We start from the raw sequence: 24,393 nt of genomic DNA, 5'->3' as shown, positions 1-24,393 counted from the left end.
ATTACTCCTTGCTCAGATGGAACTTGGACTCATTTCTGTGTCTTCCCTGCAGAAATTGTATTTCACTATACTATACAAATATGGACCAGGCCATTAGCAAAGAAATTTGGCGCCATATTACCAAACCTGTTACACCAGGAGTAATTATAGTAACATTTATGATAAATGATGAATCAATGCAGCGTAAAAAAAAAAAAAAAAAAAAAATGTACAAAACGATATGTTTTCCCCTGTGGAAAATTAGATGCAATATGAAGACAAGCCGGACTTCCGTCGATGGACACTAGATGTCGCTGTTCTGGTCATTCAAGGAGGAAGAAGCTGCGGCATTGTGTCTGGGAGGAGGCGTGGCTTGTGGGCAGGTCTGGTCATGTGACGCGTCACGCTCCTCCTCTCCCGGAGCCGGCTCCGACACCTGGGTAGGGTTCTGTGAGTGTTCTCATTGCTGTTTATGGATCTAGAGGCCGTGTCACTGAGCAGCGGCTGCCGGGATCGTCCACAGGATGTGCGGGGGGCACCGGGGTCACTTCTCTATAGGCAGATCCTCCCATACTGTGCTGAGGGGGATCACTAAGCTCACTACTGCCCCCTGCTGTCAGATACAATTCATGTGGTCTCCAGCTCTTGTGAAACTACAACTCCCAGCAAGCCCTGATAGCCACAGGATGGTACTTAGGTCATGCTGGGAGCTGTAATTTCACAACTGGGTGAGATCACTCATGGTTGCGTCATTGCATCTTAACGGTACTTGCATTGACAAATGCATTGAAATACCGGATCAGTCTCTCCGGTGTCATCCGGAAAAACAGATCCGGTATTCATTTTTTTGCATTTTTAAAGGCCTGCGCATGTGCAGATGGGAAAGCCGGATCTGGCACTAATACACTTCAATGTAAATTTAATGCCGGCATTCCGGCGAGTGTTCAGGGTTTTTGGCCGGAGAGAGAGCTGCAGCATTCTGCGGTATTTTCTCCGTACAAAAAACGTAAGAGGGACTGAACTGATGCATCCTGAACGGAATACTCTCCATTCAGAATGCATTAGGATAAAACTCTGTTTTTTTTTCCAGTATTGAGCTCCTGTGATGGAACTCTATACCGGAAAACAAAAACGCTAGTGTGAAAGTTCCCTTAGGGCTTATTCACACAAGCGACGTAAAACTCATCCGTTTTCTGTCTGACCATTTTCCTTCCATGTTACTTCACGATTGTCTCCGACTTTGTTCCAGTTGTCCCTTTTTTTTCAGCTGTGTGGCGTCAGCATGTCGTCCATTTTTCATGACCCTAAAAAAATATAAAAAATCAGAAGAATGCCCGCCCTCGGTGAAAAACGGACCCAAGCGGGGGTTTTTGACCAGCATTACAGACCGATCTGAGTAAAATCCCCACTGGTAGAAGATCCGACCAGTTAAGAGGCGCATTCCTTCATAAATTTGTCACGTTTGCTGTCCGTGCGCCAGAACCCTAAATGTAGATTTCTGGTGTAATGTGTGGAAGTGTTCTGTTAAATGAGTTGCGCCACGGAGATCCCGCCTTCCCCTGCTCACTTTTAAAAAATTCTCTCAAGCCCCGTCACCAGCCACTTATAGCGCCAATATCGGCCCAGTATATGCCCTTATATCAGCAGATTATGTTACCAGCCGGGAGTCCGGACAACTCTCCAGTGTATCATCTTGTGGTTGGGGGTGCGGGTAATGGCCTCCAGTCATGTCCGGGACCGCCATCAGGAATTTCAGGGCCCTATGCAGGCAAACCGTGTGGGCCCCCAACCCCTAGGCCTTTCTCACATTCATAGCCATAACTTTCTATTTTGCGTCAGGCCATTTTGCCATACACATTAGTAAGGGTGGGTTCAAATCACGTTTTTTCCTGTCCGCTTAACGTATATATAAAAAAAAAAAAAGTATACGTTAAATGGATGCCCCAGACTAATACCATACAGTGGCATCCGTTCCCCATAGAGTTCCATTGTAAAAACCGGACTGTGCAGGATACAAGAACGTGGTGTGCTGCGTTTTTGTATCCCTTTTTTTTTTCCTAACGTGTACGTCAAACAGAGGCATAAAACGTGATGTGAACCCACCCTAAGATTTGCATTTCTATCAACTTAAGGGCTCATGCCCACAACCGTCACATGTCCGCGGGGCCGTCACATGTGGATCGCGGACCCATTCACTTGAATGGGGTCCACGATCCACTTCCGACGGTCCGCACCGCAAAAAAGTAGTGCATGCACTACTTTTTTGTGGTGCAGAGGCATGGACAGAAAGCACTCCGTAGTGCTTCCGTGGGGTTCTGCGCCTCCATTCCACACCGCCCAGAACGGTCAGGGCCCGTATCTTACGGGCCCGGCCGGCACATGTTCATTGGCATGAGCCCTTAGGGTAAGGCTACTTTCACATATGCGATTTTCTTTCCGGTTTTGAGATCCAGCACAGGAAAGTGCTTCAGTTTTGGCCTAATTCTTTGTCAATGGGGACAAACCTGAACAAACCGGAACGGAGTGCACCAGAATTTGTTGTGTTCTGTGACCGGGCATATGTGAAAGTAGCCTTAAATGAATAAAAAAAATATATATAATTGCGCCATTTTTATTTTTGCTGTTCACCGATCACCATAAGTGACGTGTTCCCTATATTGTGCAGGTTATTATGATTACAGGGATACCAAATACTGTTTTGTGATATTTAATAGTAGGTATGTGACAAAAACGCATTTAGGCCTCTTTCACACTGGCGTGTGCACCCCGTTGCCGTATTGCAGACTGCATTTGCGGATCCGCAATACCCGGGTATCGTTCCGTGGACATTCCGCATCATGGATGCAGACCCATTTACTTGAGGGTCCGGAGATGCGGAATGGTGTGGAACGGAACCCTACAGAAGCACTACGGAGTGCTTCCGTGGGGTTTCGTCCCGTACTTCCGTTCCGCAAAAAGATAGAACATGTCCTATCTTTTTGCGGAACGGCCGGATCGCGGACCCATTCAAGTGAATAGATCCGCTGCGGCTGCCCCATGGACTGTGCTCGTGTATTGCGGCCCACAAAATACGGCAACGGGCCGCACACGCCAGTGTGAAAGAGGCCTAATTGTATTGTTTTGTATTTATTGCAGAAAATTTTAAATTTTACCATTAAAACCTGGAAAGTAAAAGTTATATTTTTCTGTCATAACTTTAACTAAACAACTTGTTTTATAGGTCTCCGCTGGGAATTGTACCCCAGACCCCCTGTATAGTAGGCTTACCCAATACACTATAAAACTGCTCTGTTATAAAAAATAGGATTTTCTGTGCTTAAAAAGCTACTAAATAGTAATATTGTTTTCTTCACATGTATAATATTAAATAGTATTATTGTTAAAGGGCTTCTACCACCAGAAATACCGCTATGTAGCTGACTGACATTGGCGATGCGCTAATGTCAGCACTACATAACAGTATGTTTCTGACATTTCTCCCTGCAGCCGTTTTTGTAAAATAAGCACTTTTATAATATGCTAATGAGCCTCTAGGTGCTATGTGGGCGTAAAATCAGCACCTAGAGGCTCCGTCCACTCACACTTTATCCTGCCCAGGTCCCCTGTTCTGCCCGCCCCGCTCCTCTTGATTGATGTGACGGCTCGCAGCATCGTTGACGAAATCCCGTGCCTGCGCCGTTCACTTCTGTCTTCGGCGCAGGCGCAGTGAGTGAAGGCTGCTCTCCTGATGCCGGCTTCCTCACTGTGACGTAGTCGGCGCAGGCGCAGTGAGGAATCCGGCACCAGGAGCGCATCATTCACTCACTGCGCCGAATACAGAATTGAACGGCGCAGGCGCGGGATTTCGTCAACGATGCTGCGAACCGTCACATCAATCAAGAGGAGCGGGGCGGGCAGAACAGGGGACCTGGGTGGGATAAAGGGTGAGTAGACGGAGCCTCTAGGTGCGGAATCTACGCCCACATAGCACCTAGAGGCTCATTAGCATATTATACAAGTGCTTATTTTACCAAAACGGCTGCAGGAAGAAAGGTAAAAAACATACTGTTATGTAGTGCTGATATTAGCGCATCGCCAATGTCAGTCAGCTACATAACGGTATTTCTGGTGGTAGAAACCCTTTTAAAGTAGCTTTTCAGGCACAGAAAATCCTATTTTTATAACAGGGCAGGTCTACAGTGTAGTGGTAAACCTGCTGCCTGCCATAGAGAAGGCCGGGGGTTTAATTCCCGGCAAAAACCTGTAAAATAACTTTAGAATAAAAAGTAACTTTTACAACGTGGACCTAAAGGTGTACGCTAAATTACTAGCCTTACGATTACACCCCCTCATCCCGAAGTATATCCATCAGGAACAGGTGGGCTTTGTCCCGGGCAGGGAAGCTCGAGATAGTACCTTGAAGACCTTGGGCATCATAGCTAGAGCTAGGAATACTAGGTCTCCTCTGTGTTTACTTTCAGTGGATGCAGAGAAGGCCTTTGACAGGGTCAATTGGGGCTTCTTAACCTTAACCCTGGAGCATTTAGGACTCGGTTCTAAAATGATTAAACGTATTATGGCTCTCTACTCTTCTCCCTCAGCTCAGGTAAGGGCTAATGGCCTTTTATCCACACCTTTTGCTATCAAGAATGGTACACGCCAGGGTTGCCCCTTATCCCCCTTCCTATATATTCTGACCATGGAATCCTTAGCTAATGCGCTGCGCAATAATCAAGATATAAAGGGGGTGAGAGTTGGAACTAAGGAGCATAAACTTTCCCTTTTTGCCGATGATTTGCTTCTCTATCTCTCGGACCCCAGAATAGGCCTTCCTTCGGTCCTGCGGGAATTTGAGAGATTTGGGAGGCTTAGTAACTTCAAAGTTAATATCCAGAAATCTGAAATCTTGAATATTTCGTTACCACGCAGGGAAATTTCTCATGTTAAAGAAAGCTTCTCGTTTAAAGTAGCCTCGGACTCGATTCGCCACTTAGGCATTAACCTCCCAGCAAACCCCAATCTCCTCTTTCAAATGAACTACAAACCCTTATTTAGGAAGGTAGAGGCTTCTCTCCAGAAGTGGTCCCCCCTGCAGATTTCTTGGTTTGGTAGAATAAATGCCCTAAAGATGGATATCTTACCCAAATTCCTCTACCTGTTCCAGACTGCCCCGTGTATTATACCAAATAGTTTTTTTGCCCAATTGCGGTCATTAGCTTCTAGGTTTATCTGGAATGGCACTAAGGCCAGGGTGAGTTACAGAGTTTTATCCAGAGCGAAGAGTGTGGGGGGAGCTGGCCTTCCTGACTTCCAGGCATATTTTAGAGCTTCCATTTCTAATTGTGTTCTAGACCTTATACACAAACGATCTCTGAAACTTTGGGTAGACATAGAACACACCCTCGAGCCCCATATGGTACCTGGGATATTTTGGCTCCCTATAGCAACACTAAATAGCCTTCTACATACTCTTTGTTCTCCCCTACTTCAGATCCTGATCAAACTATGGAGTAGATTTGCCTCCAAAATCAAGTTAATCTCCGCACCGGGTCCTTTGACGCATATTGTGGCTCATCCTGGCCTCCCCTCACAGATCAAGAATCTCCCCTTCTTCCGCACAATTCCCCCGCCCCGGATCCTAATTAGGGACATCTTTAACAGCTCAGGGCTCCTACCTCTCGTGGATCTATCACACATATTCCAAAACTCCCCGAGCCGCTGGTTCCACTACTTTCAACTTCGTAGCTTCTTGGGCTCTCTGGCTCCCGGATCGCAGCTGTCTGCCCCTCTGACAAATTTTGAAAAGCTCTGTGTTGCCAACACAGGCCCAGATCATGGTATTTCTTTGATATATGGCTTGCTGGGTGCCGGTGGAGATGGGGACCTATCACTCGTTGAACAGATGAGAGGTGTTGGGTTTGCCTCTGGTTGGGAGAGTGAACTGACGTTCTCCCTGTCCTCTGAGCAATGGAATCGTTCCCTCTTATTTACGCATAAATCATCCAGGTCCTGTCGTTTACAGGAGTTGAACTATAAGATCCTTACTCGTTGGTATAGGACGCCGGTTAAGTTGCATCATTTTTATCCATCGGTCCCCAACACCTGTTGGCGGTGCCATTCAGAGGTTGGTTCCATGCTACATATCTGGTGGGACTGCCCTGGGGTCGCCCCTTTGTGGCAAGATGTTTTTTCTCTGTATAATGCACTTTACCGGTCTACTATATCTCCCTCCCCTTTGATTGCCCTGCTCTCTATATTCCCGGGTAGGATCAAACATGTCAAAAAGGGAGTACTTAAAACATTTGTCCTTTCTATGAGACAGATCATACCACGCCAGTGGAGATCCTCAGACAGTTTGCAGAGAATTACGTGGATACGTGCCCTGGATGCCTTATTCAGGATGGAAGAAATGGAAGCTGAGGCCTGTAACCAAGTCCAAACATTTGCACTAACCTGGGAACCTTGGAATCAATTTAGGAGCTCCTCTCGTTTTCAAACCTGGTTGGTCTCAGGTGACTGTACCTGGGATACGTGATATGATGTCTTGTCCTTTCCCCTTCCCCCCCGCCCCCCCTACTTTCCACCCCCCCTCCCTCCCCTGTCTTTTGTTTCGTCGTGTTTTGTTCTTGTCTGTCCCCCTGTCTCTCCTAGGTTAACGATTTAATCTGTTTCACTTAAGAGTTACATATTAGTAGCCCTTTGTTCAAAACGCCATCACTGAGTATCTCAGGATTGTGTCCTAAGTTCCTTTTGCCTTCCCTTTCAGTAGTCAAGGTTCTTCATATCGTACTGTATGTATCTAATATTGCTGAACCTCTCCTTTAGCATTTATTTGATGGCATTTGTTTTCTCTGGTCTTCATGGTTGCGTCCCAGAGAAATATGGTGGTCTCTGAATCCATCTGTGCACTTTATTTTATGTTTTACATGGTCTTGGAAATGGAATTGGAGATATACTTTTCATACAATGTCTTGGTTGCTATGTATGATTGTTGTGTTCTTTTTCTATTCAATAAAAATAGATTCAACACTAAAAAGTAACTTTTACTTTGCAGCTGTTATAAAAAAAATAACGGAGCAAAAACCATTACAATAACAGTATTTGGTAGCCCTGTCATCATAAAAACCCACAATTTAGTGAACACATGTATGGTGATTGGTACAGAGCGGAAATAAAAATGGTGCAATTTTTTTCTTCATTTCAGTAATATTATTTAATTTTACGTGAAGAAAACAGTAATATATTGAAGTAGCTGTTTAAGCCCAGAAAATCCTCTCCTTACACCAGGGCAGTTCTATAGTATAGTGGTAAATTTCCATACAGAAAGTCTGAGGTTCAATCCCTCCCTGTAAAATAATTTTTTTAGTCAATGTCTCTGTGTACGGAGAGGGCACCTTCCCCAACCCATGTGAACTGGAGGGCCACACAGCCTTATTAGTATGCACTACACTGGGCTGACGACTCACAGTACCTGGGCCCCAGCTGCTCCGTCCTTTGAGTACTTCACTATACAGCACACCAGATTTGACCCTCAGTGAAATGCCAGTCCCCGTTTTACTCTTTATTGCCCAATATGACTGTTCTATAATACACAATTAGAATTAGTTTATAGCCCTCACATAGGAGAACTAATATCTTGGGGCTCGGCTGCCGCGGTACTTCACATAGGAATACGTGATACACAGTCCTAAAACTGCGGCCGCTGTGCTGTCATTAATCCCCATCTTCTGTGTCTTGTAGATTTCCACGTTGAATCTCAAGATGATTTCTTATCCCCGTGTCCTCCTCTTTGGAGATTCCATTACTGAGGTAAGGAGATTTTCTGCTCGCTTGCATCCGCAGTCTTCACGCTGAAGGTGATTTGGAGGCAAAGCGCTGAGACGTCGCTTCAGTGTATAAATGGCGTCCTGTCCAGAGAAGGTCATTTATAATCCTTACTGCCCTGCCATGCCTCTATGGAGACATCACCAGGGATTTTCTGAGCTCTGGCATCCCACAATGGCAGGACCTAGGACCACCGCAGAAAGCTGACTGAATTGTTACTGAAATCTTTGCTCACAGCTGAATTAGATTTCAGTTTTCTCACTCATGTCATTGGGGACATAAAAGACCGTGCGTATAGCTACCAAAAGAAGGAGACACTAAATGTCCGCTCTACCCCTCCTGAGCTAATGACTTTGGTAGGAGGCAGACACGTCTGCTTGCAGATCTGCTGACATTGTTTGTTATTTTTTTCTTCATCTTCTAGTAGGAACATGGATGGTTCTAACCTCCTGTTACCCCACACTCGAGGAGGGAGACCAGCGGCTTTTGCTCGTTCCCTGCCTTTAGAATGCAAATCCACCATCACTCACCAACCATCAAATCACCTTATTCATCAAGTCACTGCATTTTTAGGCTTAGCTTCCCTGCCCAAGAGACAGCATGCCGACGAAGGTGACCCGGCTGGACATGAGGAAGGGGCATAAAATGGTGAAAAGGTATTGCTCCCCCCTTCACACAACCCAACCCACTCCAAGGGTTAACACATCCACCTAGCTGACCGGGCTCCAGACAGAACTGGGGACTTCTCCTCCTGTCCCGACACTCTGGTCACTGAGAGGTTAATCCCTATATCACCACAGCTGGTCTGCGCTCCCGAATTTTCCCTGGATTTAGGACTTCTCCCCTCTAGTTTCACGTCAGCCCTCCAGGGTATTAGGTAGGGACCCCTCTCCACCTGGACTCCCTGCCCAGCTGTGGCCCCGCACCCGGAGGACCTACTACATCCTACCCCAGCACCTACTTCCAGGCCCTGGCTTCCCTCTGGATTGGCTGACTGGACTCCTGCAGTGTTCATGTTATTCGGGCCCCTTTGCATCCGCCTGTGGGGAGTGTCGGGGGGTAATAATTCAATTAAAAATTATTATGGTCATAAAAATAATTAACCATAAAAAAATAAAATTTATAAAATTAGTCATAAATTCTTAAAATCATGACCTGGTGAATTGTAGACAACCTAATTGATACAATTCACATCTGAGTCCGACTATTTCCTCAGATAAATAAGTTATTTTTGACGTGAGATGACGTTAATGATAAACATGTAGTTCTGCATTATACAATAATACACAGGTATTATAAAAATATGCAGATTTATTGGTTACAAGATTATAAACATATATAAGTAAAAAAAACACAATGATACATGCAAATGAATATATATAGCGTTAATATAAAGCATTACAAGCTTAACAATACATGTGAGTGGAAATAACTTGTCACATTATAACCAAGCTATTATTAGGTTAGGATATCAAAATATGAACATAAGTTATATACATTACTTCTGTTCAGAGAAAACCTCATGATATCAAGATGGGCATGTCTAATCCTAGACATCAATATAGAATGCTAAATACATTCTGCCCCCCCCCCCCCCCCCCCCCCCCTAACCAACTACACATCACATGACCTCAAGATGGGCAAATCCATCCGAGGATATAACTTAGAAGAGATAACTGTATCCTTCCGCCCCATCATGGACTATTTTCACACATATGACTTTGGTAAGACCATTAAGACAAATGACAGGGATCTAGGATCTTAAATGGGAAGGACTTGAAACAAGTCTTTCCTGTGGGAATCCATCACTTAGCTTGGCGGAGAATGTTCTATCAGTATACACTGCTCAAAAAAATAAAGGGAACACAAAAATAACACATCCTAGATCTGAATTAATTAAATATTCTTCTGAAATACTTTGTTCTTTACATAGTTGAATGTGCTGAGAACAAAATCACACAAAAATAAAAAAATGGAAATCCAATTTTTAACCCATGGAGGTCTGGATTTGGAGTCACACTCAAAATTAAAGTGGAAAAACACACTACAGGCTGATCCAACTTTGATGTAATGTCCTTAAAACAAGTCAAAATGAGACTCAGTAGTGTGTGTGTGGCCTCCACGTGCCTGTATGACCTCCCTACAACGCCTGTGCATGCTCCTGATGAGGTGGCGGACGGTCTCCTGAGGGATCTCCTCCCAGACCTGGACTAAAGCATCTGCCAACTCCTGGACAGTCTGTGGTGCAATGTGACGTTGGTGGATAGAGCGACACATGATGTCCCAGATGTGCTCAATTGGATTCAGGTCTGGGGAACGGGCGGGCCAGTCCATAGCATCAATGCCTTCGTCTTGCAGGAACTGCTGACACACTCCAGCCACATGAGGTCTAGCATTGTCTTGCATTAGGAGGAACCCAGGGCCAAACGCACCACCATATGGTCTCACAAGGGGTCTGAGGATCTCATCTCGGTACCTAATGGCAGTCAGGCTACCTCTGGCGAGCACATGGAGGGCTGTGCAGCCCTCCAAAGAAATGCCACCCCACACCATTACTGACCCAATGCCAAACCGGTCATGCTGGAGGATGTTGCAGGCAGCAGAACATTCTCCACGGCGTCTCAAGACTCTGTCACGTCTGTCACAATGTCTCACTGTGAACCTGCTTTCATCTGTGAAGAGCACAGGGCGCCAGTGGCGATTTTGCCAATATTGGTGTTCTCTGGAAAATGCCAAACGTCCTGCACGCTGTTGGGCTGTAAGCACAACCCCCACCTCTAAACGTCGGGCCCTCATATCACCCTCATGGAGTCTGTTTCTGACCGCTTGAGCAGACACATGCACATTTGTGGCCTGCTGGAGGTCATTTTGCAGGGCTCTGGCAGTGCTCCTCCTGTTCCTCCTTGCACAAAGGCGGAGGTAGCGGTCCTGCTGCTGGGTTGTTGCCCTCCTACGGCCTCCTCCACGTCTCCTGATGTACTGGCCTGTCTCCTGGTAGCGCCTCCATGCTCTGGACTCTACGCTGACAGACACAGCAAACCTTCTTGCCACAGCTCACATTGATGTGCCATCCTGGATAAGCTGCACTACCTGAGCCACTTGTGTCGGTTGTAGACTCCGTCTCATGCTACCACTAGAGTGAAAGCACCGCCAGCATTCAAAAGTGACCAAAACATCAGCCAGGAAGCATAGGAACTGAGAAGTGGTCTGTGGTGACCACCTGCAGAACCACTCCTTTATTGGGGGTGTCTTGCTAATTGCCTATAATTTCCACCTGTTGTCTATCCCATTTGCACAACAGCATGTGAAATTGATTGTCGCTCAGTGTTGCTTCCTAAGTTGACAGTTTGATTTCACAGAAGTGTGATTGACTTGGAGTTACATTGTGTTGTTTAAGTGTTCCCTTTATTTTTTTTGAGCAGTGTATACAATATACTGGATACATGTTGTCTTCATAACATATAACAATATAATATAAACAAATATATATATATGTCCTGCTGATTGTCTTATGCTAAGGACTAACTAAGGCTCATTAAATGAATACATACATATTATATATTTTGCTTCATTAATAAATGCCTAATTGTATAGGTAATTATCACCAGCTGCATAGAGCTTATCTTTATCTCCTGTCATAAATTTAAAAGTAGACAAGGAGGCCTCTTCTCAGACTGGTACATTCATTAGAAAAATAACACTAAAAAGCAGAAACCTTTGTGTGACCTTACTTCGGCCTACTCAAGACATACAAAATTGCAACTATAGTCGAGCATGGCTCTTAAAGGTAATGAATATCCATCTTGACAATAATGAATTGGATATCAATGCATTTACCTATGAAAAGGCACAATAAATCCCCCCTTTTCAGCATATTTAATTTCGTTAGAAGGTTGAATAGGCTGAAATGCAATAAAGGGCTAAATGCTCCAAATCATTATGGATTGGGGAACGCAAGTTTTACCTTGGAATAAATTTATCACAACTTTGTGTGTACTTTTACGATACAAGTCTAACGTACAAACTCTATGATTAGTTAAACTACAAGTGTGTTACGTTCCTTGTAATAGTGATAAACGCGCCGGTTCAAAGAACGCATATTATACAATTGTTTAGTTCTTTTCTTTTATGACAACTGTAGAGAGAAAGACGTTTCAGTCGTTTTCTGGACTTTCTGGAAACGTGTCTCTAGTTAAGATCATTCTTTGGTCCTCTAACTTAATAACGTTGCTGCTAAAATGACAAACTGGAAGTAATAGCTTCCTGGCTTGTCAGCAACTTGGCAACTCGAATTAGCGAGCGGTGCTTGGCATCATATCTTCATGTCTGCGATCTCGAATACTTTGTCATGTTGCACTGGTGTGATTTACTTTTGCAGCGGCTGTCGAATCTCCTGGGGCTCTGCCCACTTGTCCCTCCTAGATACATCTTGGATACATCTGGGTTGGCTCCGACTGGACGTCTCTTGCGTCACGGATAGCCTTGACCTCAGGTTCTCTTGGTTCCGGATACAAAGACTTTTAGGATTCCGCCATCTGTCCTTCCAGCAACACGTGATCCCATCTTGGGCCATCATCTAAACTTAAGAAAACAACAGACAGTATGAGTAACAACGCAGCAAAAAATTTATCAAACATATACCTGCTTATTTTAGGCCTTTGACTCATGCCATACTTTAGCCAGCAGCAAGTTGAGGACTTTTATGTTTATATTTTTTCCAAAGAAAAACAAACTACAGGGTACTATGAATAGATATAACTATTCTTCCTCTGCTAGGCTAATATAACCTTAGGTGTTATTTAGGATAATAACCCAATCAATACTTTGAGACTACCTCGAAACAGAGTAATATATATATGCGTCCATATATCTGCATGGAATACAGTGACGACAAGTTAGTCACAAATGATAGACAAACAATATGGTTAGTATAACTGTTCAGTCTCTTTTCAGTCATACGATACCACCACCAATCATATGAAATTTATGATGTGTCTCCATCTTCAAATTTTAGATTTTTCAATCTCAGTTCAGCTCTTGGCGTTTTTAGGACTGAAATAAAACTCTACACCAACATTATGTTAATGATCCTGTGGAAAAAATGTATTAGTAATCAATATCATTAATCATTTATTGAATTGCTATAATTATTAATTTAATGAAGCAGTTTGTTTTGTTTACTGGACATTCCTATCTCAGCGAAGTATTACACAACTTTTCCTTTACTCTTTATTCACTTCATGAGATAAAGAATTTACATTCAATGGAGTTGGGAGAATCTTACTCTTCCTTTCCATTAGGCTGACTTAAGAAATCTGCTCGCAGCGCAGCTCTGCGACCTCTGACCTATTCACTGACATCTACTTAGACTTAAGGAATGTGCTCCTTCTTAAGATGGTGGGCAACATTTTGGGACACACAGCATCTGCAGGAAAACTGATTGCATACATGACACAGCTCTGTGACCCCTGGGAGTATACTGTGGTCTGCTGTTACCGCAAACTACCCCTCACCCCTCCCATAGGAGTCTTTTTAAGGCAATTAGGGTTAGTAAACAGAGCTGTTTAAATACAGTTTTGCGCTTTTCACTAGTAAAAAAATTCACAGGTTCTAGATACTCTGCTTAAAAAAAAATAATTCACAAACAGATTAAAAAAAAACTGAAACGATTAATCAGAGATAGATAAAATAATTTCCTCCTTGGGGGATTATCATATCTGTGGCAATTGCAAATTGTACATTGGGATCCTATAAGAAAGCATGGTTACGTCAACATCACTAACCTGTTTAAAACTGTTCTCTTATAGATTCTATTTATCAATAACATTGGGTCAGACTTTATGTATAAAGTTCCTCTATTATCCTGTAATGCCCTGAGCTACTAAACTCAACCTCCCTGTAATCTGGGACCTCAATAAAATCAACTACTGTGATCTGAGTCCATTACATATATGGGGGTAAATCTCCAACTATGGGAGTTAACTGGCCAGGAATTAATAAGAAGGTTCCTGAGTCAAACAAAGGACTAGAACCGGACCCTGTACCGCCTAGGCTAATGAGACCTACATCTGTTCCCTATCTTGGGACAATTTACTATTAATTTCTGGCGATACAAAAACATTAATTGTGTTTAGCATAGACAAACAACTCCTGAGTTGATTTACATGTCATGCACTGGTTGCATTCGTGTAATAACACTTTACTGCAACAACTCATCTGCGGTTCTGGTATGGGCTTAACCCCTTCAGTACCAGGACAGTAATTTTGACTATGTATAGACCACGCCCTTCTAAGGGTTGTAAACGTGATCTGGCTGTAGCATTCTAATGCCAGCAATAATATACATGATAATTTATCATTAATATGTCATCTCATCAATCATTTCTCACTGGGGCCTCCATTTATGTCATATATCTTCTATATGAAAGAATCTTCATATAAAAGAGAGGATAAAAAAAATAGAAAAATTATATTATCCTTCAGGCGGACATAAAAAACGCCTCTAAGTTCTTTTTATCAAGTATCTTAATTTGATTTGTGCAAGCAGTGAAACAAAGAAACAATTGTATGTGCAAAAATATATAATCGTTTATTATAAAAACAAAGAATATAAAAACAATACAATTGCAAAACAAATGATGAAGTTACAACGTAACACCCAAAATGTACCACACGGTGGTGTTAACACACCCCTATCTGATCAGCACAGTATGATTTATTGATTTATGACAACCAGTGTCATATTTTTAACAAACGGACTCATATACCAAGAGAAACTTAGGATCTTCTGTTATCAAACAGGCTATAACAATAAAACACGGATTTACAGGAAAATAACTGTTACCCCTTGACTCTGTTTTCCTATGACCAATCAAAAATATATGATATTAATATGATACAATATTCAGCTCGGCAATCAGACTAAGGAAAATAACTTTCCAAGGGTTTAGTCTTCTTTTCAAATAATGTCAGATCTTCCATTAACAATATGCATCTTTGCTAAGAGAATAATCAGCATTATGGAGGCACCTAACACTATATATTCCCACAATATGGGAACTCTTGGCTATATACCGAGAGAAATATCCTATTAATATCACGAGTAGTAAACAAAATATACGTTACCGGGTCAAAGGTAGACAGAGTTCAGATGGGACCAGTTCTGAAGAACTTTCCTAGTAATCCAAAAAGAATAATCCAAGTTTCTTCTGGTAAAGTTTTTCTTTTTGATTCAATGAATGGATGGATCAATGGATATATAGATCTTTTTCTCTAGCTCTCTCTTTGCTACCCCGCACACGAGTAATTATTCCCCCCCTTATCTAAGAATCATCCCTTTTAGATTAGGGATTCCCAATCAGGTAAGGTGGGTGTATTCGCATGCTAATAACATCATGATGTCATATCAAACTCCTAATATGGTATAGAACAAATAATGAAATAATATAACATTGTCCATCTGCCTCCAGATGCCACTGCGGTACTGTAGATGAACATCACAACTTTTAAGCATTAAAATTAAATATCTAATAATACGTTCTCATGACTTTGTTGACCTTTCTTACTATAAATCATTGAGGAAGGTCTTTTCCTGACACTTTTAATTACCTATATCCTGGACTTGTTGGAGTTGACTGTCTTCTCCTATCTTTTTGAAATATAGGTTGACTTGATGAAAATTTTATATAGCGGCTTTGATGGTTGGCATCGGAACTTGTACATTTCACTTATCTACATCCATGAATAACTATTGTTTTGAAATAGCATTTTTATATCCCAAAAATCCAATTAACATAAACTCACTTGTTTCTGTACCTTCTACAATACCTTCTAAATGGTAAATACATGGTATAACATATATATAAATCGATACATTGTTACACATAGATAACACATTATATGAATTATTGATTAACATATGTTGTAAACTAAATATACCATGCAGAGATATATATATATAATATAATTATGAATATATAAATTGAACCTCATACAGCAGGTGTGCCTCAAGGATATGAGTCCTTATCAAGTAACCTTGTTCCCTCCAGACAGACATGTCTTAGGGAGTTGACTTACTCCTTACAGATGGTCCCATATCTTTAGCAATAACTTTTAAATACAATGTCCGTTTATGTTCACAATAATTTTTTTATATAAACTGAACTTGCCATGAACTCATCTTGGCTTCTTCAGCAACATAATAGAACTTTGGTTCAGGCTGACTTTATTCTTAAAGGCAATGAGATGAGCATTCATTTTGATTATAATGTCATTAGATAATATTGTATACGTATGAAAATGCACAACAGGAGGATGGCTATTTATCCTCCAATGTCCTTCTCAACATCCAGGTGACGTTCTTCATGAGCACCTGGGGGACCTCATCCATGGCAGACCTTGTAAAATCTGCTCTAGTTGGCACCTCCACCCCTTCATCTGGATCTAGGCCTTCTACTTAGCATAGGGAGATTCCCCCCTCCCCTTCCCGAGTCTCAATCTCCTACTGTGCCCAAAGCCGCTGTGAGGGACATGGGTCTCACCTGCCCCCTTCAGCCTCTGCCTTTACGATAATTAAAGCTGCGGCTTTTGTGGTTTAGTAGGTGGCATGTCCAGTGGACTCCCCTACAGCACCCTTAGTGGTGCAGGAGCACTGAACCAACAGCATATCTCCCTGGCCATCCACCAGGTCCCGTTTCCTCTCCTGACCCTATTTTTGGCCTACTCTGCCACTACTTCGCTATCAGGAAGAGGGCTCTATGTTCAGGTAGGCCCCCCTTGTATCCTAGGGGCTCCTGAGGATGCAATTCATATCATTGTGACAGGTTTTTTCTGCACTTACTCCATAGGCACTTTGTGGGAAGCCTATGTGTAGTGCCTCTGGCACCCGCATTACCCCTCGAAGTAAATGAAGTATCATTGCATTCAGTTTCGGTAAGCCTATGCAGTTCCGACATGTACCAGACAATCACATTACCAAAAATTCTGCTCTTATGCCAGAGTATTCATGCTGTTGCTCGATGCTGTTTCTGACAAACTAACGCAGTTCTAATGTGAAACGGGCAACCTCCTTTAACAGCTGGCGTGATTTCTCTCTTGCCAGATAAGGGTTATGACAAACCTGCCTGAGTCTGAGGGGCATCAGGCAAACCAGAGAAGCCTACTCAGTTCTGATGTGCACAGAGCAACCACATTACCTCCAGGCAAAGTAACTGTGCTATCACCAGACGCAGTCTCTGACCAGCCTGAGGTGCATCGGGCAATCGTGTTACCTCCTTTACCAGGCAGAGTATTTGCAGCCTACTCACCTCTGATGGTTCAGAGCAACCGCTTCAGTAGACGGAGTAATTGCGCTTTCATTAGATCTGTGCCCAACGAGCCTGCCCATTGCTGATGTTCACCGAGTACTTGCGCTGTAGCTAGGGATGGCATTTTTCTAGTCTATTTCGGGAAGCTGACTTGAACCGGGTTTCTGACCTGAATTCGACTCACCTGCCTGCACTCCGCTGCAGCTGTCAAGTGTTTTCCATATTATTGGTTTCTTATATATAGTAGTCATGTTGTTGGCATAGTATATTTCCTTACTAGGCACTATGCTTCATCATTCCTGCCTGGTTCCGAGATGGTGTTTTCTCTCCTCAGCATTGGCCTGAGGACTATGTTTGTATCTAGATGAGCCTACCTCTGTAGGTCTCCCCTGGGTATTCGACTTGACAGGGTGCTCTGAGTCCCAGTTGTAAGGTTTCTTTCTGTTGCCACCAGAATATCTCACAGGTCCAGGTCTGGAAGCACATGGCTAGCTCCCCTCTTACAGGAATACCGACCTATCAGGTCTATCCAGACTTCTAGTCACCAGTTGGGTCCTTATCTTTCCTCCTCTCTATCTCAATCTTAGGGCTCATGCACATGACCGTTGTTATTTTGCAGTCCGTTTTTCACTGATCCGTTGTTCCGTATCTGAGGTTTTTTTTTTCTCTGATTTAAGTCCTCTTCCGTTCCGTTATTGCACAAAACATGTCCGTATGGTTTCCGTATTTGATCCGTTTTTTTGCGGATCGTATACAGAAACATTTACTTATTAATCGCCAAACACATAAGCAATATGGGCTGGGCATAGCATTTCTACAGTATGGATCCGCAAAATACCGATAAAATACGGATGTGTCCTGTGCGTTTTCCGTATTTTTTGCGAACCCATCAACTTGAATGGGGCCTCGGACCATGATTTGCGGACAATAATTGGACATGCACTACTTTTTGGCGGAACTGCCATGCGGACAAACGGAAACGGAATGCACACGGAGTAACTTCTGTATTTTCTACAGCCCCATTGAAGTGAATAGTTCCGCATACAGCCCGCAAAAGAAATGGAGCGGAAGCCGAAAGAAAATACGTTCCTGTGCATTAGCCCTTAGCAGGATTATTCCTGTCATGGCTGTCAAGCCTCACCTATTCCACATATTCAGTCTATTCTCCAGTTTCCCTGGACCATCTCTCTTTCTCTTGATGTTCCTGTTTTCAGTGCTCCCAACTCTGTTTAATCTGGAGAGTCATTCCGCATCCCACCAGCATAGTCTTTGGTCTGTGCTTCCATAGAGCCACAGAGGAAGGGGCTCTCTGCAGTTCTATATATGTAATTCCTTGGGTCCCTCACAGGATCTGTTCTCTCCAGGATCTCCAGTAGATGCTCTGTGGTTCAGTTCATCTTACTGGTGCAGACAAGGTTTATTCCTTATTCAAGGTTTATTCCTTGAGTTTTTATTCCAGGGTTATAATTTTATCCCCAGCATGGGTTGGTCCTGGCATTTTTTCCAAGACTTTCCCACTGGTGGGTGGACGCCTCCTTGCCGTTTATACTATCTGGGTCCTCTTGTGGTCACTCCCCTCCTCTTTGGAATCCCTACTGAAGTCTTTTCTCTTTGTTTCTCTACATTCGATAAGGTCTGTTTGGGCAGTCCATTCGGCTGTCACTCATCCCATCATGTGCCCAGCGATTTTTTCGTTCTCCATCCAGACTACTTCTTCTCACTTGTCATGCAGGATCTAGGCCCCCTATTGTTCCCTGTATTAGGATGGCCTTCTGATCACCATAGCTCAATAAGGCAAGGTTCTTTCTTGTCTTATCCTTGCCCCTTTTGTATATGGATCGATTCCCTTGGCATCTCAAGATACTTCCCGGTTGCTGGGCTTTGTCTTTGGTTTTCCCCCTCAGCAACCTCTTTGGAACATCCCACCGTCTTCTTAATCCCCCAAAAACAGTAGTGAGAAATTGGAATTTTTGTACTCACCTGTAAAATCCTTTTCTCACTTCACTACATTCATTGGGGGACCCAGTTATTTTGCTGGGGGTTTTTTTGGATGGGTTCCTCTGTTCGTGGTCCTGATCCATTAGGAGTTTTCTCTAGTTCTGCGATTTACCTTTGGTTGGGTTCTCCTAGCTGCTTCTACTGCTTGGGTACAAACTGATTAGCTCAGTGTCTGCAGAAGGGTTATAGCTGACAGGAGGTGCTAACTCCCTTTTTTTTTACTTAGTGTCACCTCCTGTTCCCACGGTCTTCTGTGTCCCCCATTGAACATAGTGAGAAAATTATTTTACAGGTCAGTGAATGGGACTGAGCTGCAAATAGGCCATGCGACCATTAAACGTAATATCAGGTCAGCGCCTCTGATAAGCCAGCTGATCGGTTGGGGTGCCAGTAGGGTGATCCCCCACTGATCAGATATTGATGACGTATCCTGTGGATAGGCCATCAATATTGAACTCCTGGAAAATTTACCACATCTTGCTCCTGTGGACTTTTTACTTAGACTGGTATCTGAAATGCCAGCCTTTAACAAATGACCCCCTTTTTCTTTTTGCAGATGATCTGGAATTTTAATACAATTCTGTTATATTCAATTTTTGTCTTTTAGCTTGCCTTTGAAACAAATGGTTGGGGAGCTACCCTAGCAAATAAGCTTGTACGGTGAGTACAGCCCAGTTTCCACAGGACAGAAAGGGGAAGGTATTATTACCGATGCACCGTACAACCGGAACACCGGTCTTCCCCAGTGCAGCGTGCACCATATTCATGTACATTACAGTTCCAAAGCCCCATCCACTTTTGATGACAAATGCAGCAGTTGTAGAAAGTGGTGTAGTAGCTTCATAAATAGGGTATAATGTTTGTTTTTTTGCAGAAAATGTGACGTCCTGAACCGTGGCCTGTCAGGTTACAACACCAGATTGGCTAAACCCATCCTACCAAAACTCATCCCTGACAGTGCCAGTGCCACAGACATTGCTGCCGTTACCATTTTCTTTGGCGCTAATGACAGTTCTATAAGAGGTAAGCGAACTTTGTGCTAAATCATATTTATAAGGGTTCTGCTATCACAGCACACTGTGCTTTATTAGGATGTATGGACGTCACAGGGAGGATTACTCCGCACCGTGGAGTGGTGGATGTACTGGAGGATTTGGCACGAGTGCTGCAGGGAAGATGCCTAGCTTGCTTCTGTCTGCCCATAGAGTGCACACTCCCTTGCCTCTTAAAGTGCCATCAAGCGTACACATTAAAGAGGACCTGTCCCCTCTCCTGACATACCTGTTTTAATAGCTTCATGCATTCCCCATGTAGTAACAATTCTGGAACATCTATTCTTATGGCTCTAGGTTGTGCCATTCCTTTATTATTTCTACTAGAAGTTATGAATGAATTGCTAGCAGTCTGCAGTAAGGGTACAGAGGGGTGGTAACCAGTTGGGGGTGTACCTGCACAGTCTGAAAATGGAAGCACTGATTGGATAGAGTCAGACTGTGCAGGTACACCCCCAACTGGCTACCACCCCTCTGTACCCTTACTGCAGACTGCTAAAAAATTAATTCATAACTTCTAGTACAAATAATAAAGGAATGGCACAACATAGAGCCATAAAAATAGATGTTCCAGAATTGTTATTACATGGGGAATGCATGGAGCTATTAAAACAGGCATGTCAGGAGTGGTGACAGGTCCTCTTTAATCTTCCCCAGCCAATGGCTGGCCACCTCACGGTATTTAAGGCTCTAGATGTCTAGTTTCCTGCAAAAGTGTGCTACTTGTCTTGTGTGCTCTCTCCCGTATACCAGCTTCTGCAGTTCTCTGAATTTGACCCTTCACTTCCTTACCTGCCTGTTCTGACCTCTGCCTAATCTCCATACTGACCCCAAGATGCCTGCCCTTTCCTCTGATCTTCATACTGACTCTTAGCTGCCTGCCCTGACGTTTGTCTGATCTCCATACTGACTGAGCTGCCAGTCCTGACCTCTGCCTGTTCTCCATACTGACCCTGAGCTACTTGCCCTGACCTCGACCTGATCTCCATACTAACTCTGAGCTGCCTGCCCTGACCTCTGCTTGATCTCCATAATGACTCTGAGCTGCCTGCCCTTACCTCTGCCTGATCTCCATACTGACTCTGAGCTGCCTGCCCTTACCTCTGCCTGATCTCCATACTGACTCTGAGCTGGCTGCCCTTACCTCTGCCTGATCTCCATACTGACTCTGAGCTGCCTGCCCTTACCTCTGCCTGATCTCCATACTGACTCTGAGCTGCCTGCCCTTACCTCTGCCTGATCTCTATACTGACTCTGAGCTGGCTGCCCTTACCTCTGCCTAAACTCCATACTGACTCTGAGCTGCCTGCCCTTACCTCTGCCTGATCTCCATACTGACTCTGAACTGCCTGCCCTTACCTCTGCCTGATCTCCATACTGACTCTGAGCTGTCTGCCCTTACCTCTGCCTGATCTCCATACTGACTCTGAGCTGCCTGCCCTTACCTCTGCCTGATCTCCATACTGACTCTGAGCTGCCTGCCCTTACCTCTGCCTGATCTCCATACTGACTCTGAGCTGGCTGCCCTTACCTCTGCCTAAACTCCATACTGACTCTGAGCTGTCTGCCCTTACCTCTGCCTGATGTCCATACTGACTCTGAGCTGCCTGCCCTTACCTCTGCCTGATCTCCATACTGACTCTGAGCTGCCTGCCCTGACCTCTGCCTGATGTTATAAGACACCGCTTGAGGGTACAGAGGATCAAATAAACTCCAGAAGTGTCTCCCACCAGAAGTTCAAAAGGGTTATTGAGTTACAATGGGTGATCCGGTTGGTTAGCCAGCCATTTGATGCCAGAACCCTTTCCTGCTTTACCTAGAATGGATTGCCCACAATTCCCCCAACCTTTTTGTGGAGGACCCTATTGTACAGCACTATGGGGGTCATTTATGATGCTGAAATACACCTATATTAGGCGTATTTCAGGCGCAGATTGAGGCGCGACGGTTAGTTGCACCACAATCTGCGACTTCTCCCCGCTTACGCCAGGTCTTCATAACTTCGTCAGAACCACCGAAAGCTTAGGGGTTTATTAAGACTGGTCACCGGTCTTAATAAATATGCCCCTTCGTTTTTACGCTGCTGCAGAAAAAGCCCTGCATGAGCATCCTGTGGTTTACTGAAGCTGGTGCCTGGATGTCTACTGACAGTCCGACTCCTGCTCTGATGGTCGAGATTGGAGGAACCTCTGATCTCAGCCATTTAACTGTATGATTGTGGAGCTCAAGCAGCATAATAAGAGGGGCCTGGGGGACCACAGGGCTGTCTACACACTAAGTTCACTGTGACTTGCGTTGACACACAGAAATCTAGCAGGTTTGGATATGGGATAAAAAAAAAATACAAAATTTCAAGTCTGCAAAAAAAAAAAAGACAATTATTTGGTTTAAAATACATTTTCTTAAGAAATTACTACATAAAAGCAAAAACAACCCAAAAAAAGTCACTTGTTCGGTGTCCACATGATACACATAATGTCCAGAGAATTCAATTTACTTAGTGACAAACATGAACAATGGCCGTACGTTTGCCGGGTTCTCTGTGTCTAGGGGTAGTAAGATTTGTGGCGGGGGAGGGGCATTTTACCAGTGTTTTCACGTTATTCCACATTTCATCAGCTCCTCCAGACTTTAATGGCCATGCCAAATCTGTTCTGTATCCTTCTGGAAACGCTGTATTATTCACCCCTCCAGACTCTGCCTGCAAAGCATCCTTCATAAGTAATGAGGGGACCCCCTGCCGCTCGGCCGCACGCTGGGAATTACACACAATTACTTTTCATTTTCTTTTTATTTCGCCTCCGTTCACATAGAGCAAAATCCTCAAAAGCACGTCCCGCTGGAAGAATACGCAGAGAATCTGAGAAGCATGGTCCAGTATTTGAAGAGCGTCAATATCAAGGAAGAGAAAATCGTTCTGATCACGCCGCCGCCGATTCACGAACCAACTTTGGAAAAGCATTGCCTCACAAACGGTATTAGCATCGGATCGCAGTGGAGCAGGGTAGAAATCTTCCATCGTGGGATTCTCTTCTCCAGCCTGATATGGGGAAGAACACAAACAGTAACTGAGCTGAATAGTCATATCTGACTGGGGGAAAAAGTCGCAGACACCCTTACGTGTACCCTGCAGAGGTTCCTAACTTTTGGTATAGTCGCAAGGTTGCCTGCCGCTTCTTTCCCCAAAAGAAAAAAATTAACTTTGTATTGCAGTCGTGTATCCCTGACAGCTTCTATATAACCTAATGGATATGATAAACTTGTTTCTGCTGGTGGGTTAGATACATGTAGACATGTGTCTTCATAAACTATAACCCTCTACTTTTTTTATATGAGATAGTGATTGAGGGTGCACTGTGACATAAAGGGGTTCTTTGGAGGTTGAAACAGTTAAAGGCAATGTGTCATCAGAAAATGACCTATTGTTTAAGTTACATTTTTATGTTTAACACATTTTTAAAGAATTTTGTTGATATTTTTAATTTTCCATGTCACTCTCTATATTTAAACAAAAAAACAAAAATCCTGCATTTTTCCCACTGGCAACTAAGCCTAATATTAGGCGCCTCTTCTTGGCCTGTACAGTTCACTTTGCTGAAGATATCTGCTTATCTGTCATACTAATCCTGCCTGTAGTGATATCACCTCTGTGTATAGATAAGACACATCCACTATTCACAATAGGTGATTATCAAAGCTTTTTTATTCTTTCCTTTTCACAGAGCATGCCTAGAAGACTCTCCTATTGAAGTCAATAAGGTCCCCTCCTGACCATTGTGTCAGGAGGGGATGCTGTTAAAAACATCTCAGGCAAGATGGCCTCCACCATAATCATGTTCAGGATATAGAATAAATATATCTGCAATCAGAAAATAAAAAGAGATTAGAAAAAAAAGGATATGTGTTACTATCTGGTTTTAACTTGGAGATACAATTTTAGTGACACATTTCCTTAAAAGGAGGAAATGCCCTAAAATAAAATAAAAATAACCCGATACATCCCCTGCTACTCTGGTGGTTCCCGCCTGTCTTTCTTTACTTGTGATGACATAACGTACATCTACTTCATAACTGCAGCCAATCACTGGCCTTAGGGGTGGTGTTAGCATGTGTGACATAAGAACACTGAGGCCAGTGATTGGTTGCAGCGGTGATGTGGATGTACAGTCAGGTCCATAAATATTGGAACATTAACTGCAGACTGTCAGCTTTAATTCGAGGGTATTTACATCAAAATCAGGTGAACGGTGTAGGAA

At 43.6% G+C, this 24,393-nt stretch overlaps 2 protein-coding genes across 2 annotated transcripts in view; both read left to right on the top strand.

Annotated features, from left to right (window-relative positions):
* The window catches only part of CPSF3 (cleavage and polyadenylation specific factor 3), a 67,539-nt gene that overhangs the window by 40,273 nt on the left and 2,873 nt on the right, over positions 1–24,393 (top strand). The window lies entirely within an intron of this gene.
* The window catches only part of LOC120997417 (isoamyl acetate-hydrolyzing esterase 1 homolog), a 31,788-nt gene continuing 7,752 nt past the window's right edge, over positions 358–24,393 (top strand). Inside the window, exons 1-5 of the mRNA XM_040427497.1 lie at positions 358–419; positions 7,699–7,767; positions 19,693–19,745; positions 19,960–20,108; positions 22,951–23,112. Of these exons, the coding sequence (XP_040283431.1) occupies positions 7,720–7,767; positions 19,693–19,745; positions 19,960–20,108; positions 22,951–23,112 (412 nt within the window). The 5' untranslated portion in view covers positions 358–419; positions 7,699–7,719. The remainder of the gene's footprint in view (positions 420–7,698; positions 7,768–19,692; positions 19,746–19,959; positions 20,109–22,950; positions 23,113–24,393) is intronic.

The sequence above is a fragment of the Bufo bufo genome, chromosome 4, assembly GCF_905171765.1.
Source record: "Bufo bufo chromosome 4, aBufBuf1.1, whole genome shotgun sequence".
Classification (NCBI taxonomy): Eukaryota; Metazoa; Chordata; class Amphibia; order Anura; family Bufonidae; genus Bufo; species Bufo bufo.
This window is presented reverse-complemented; position numbering and strand designations above follow the sequence as displayed.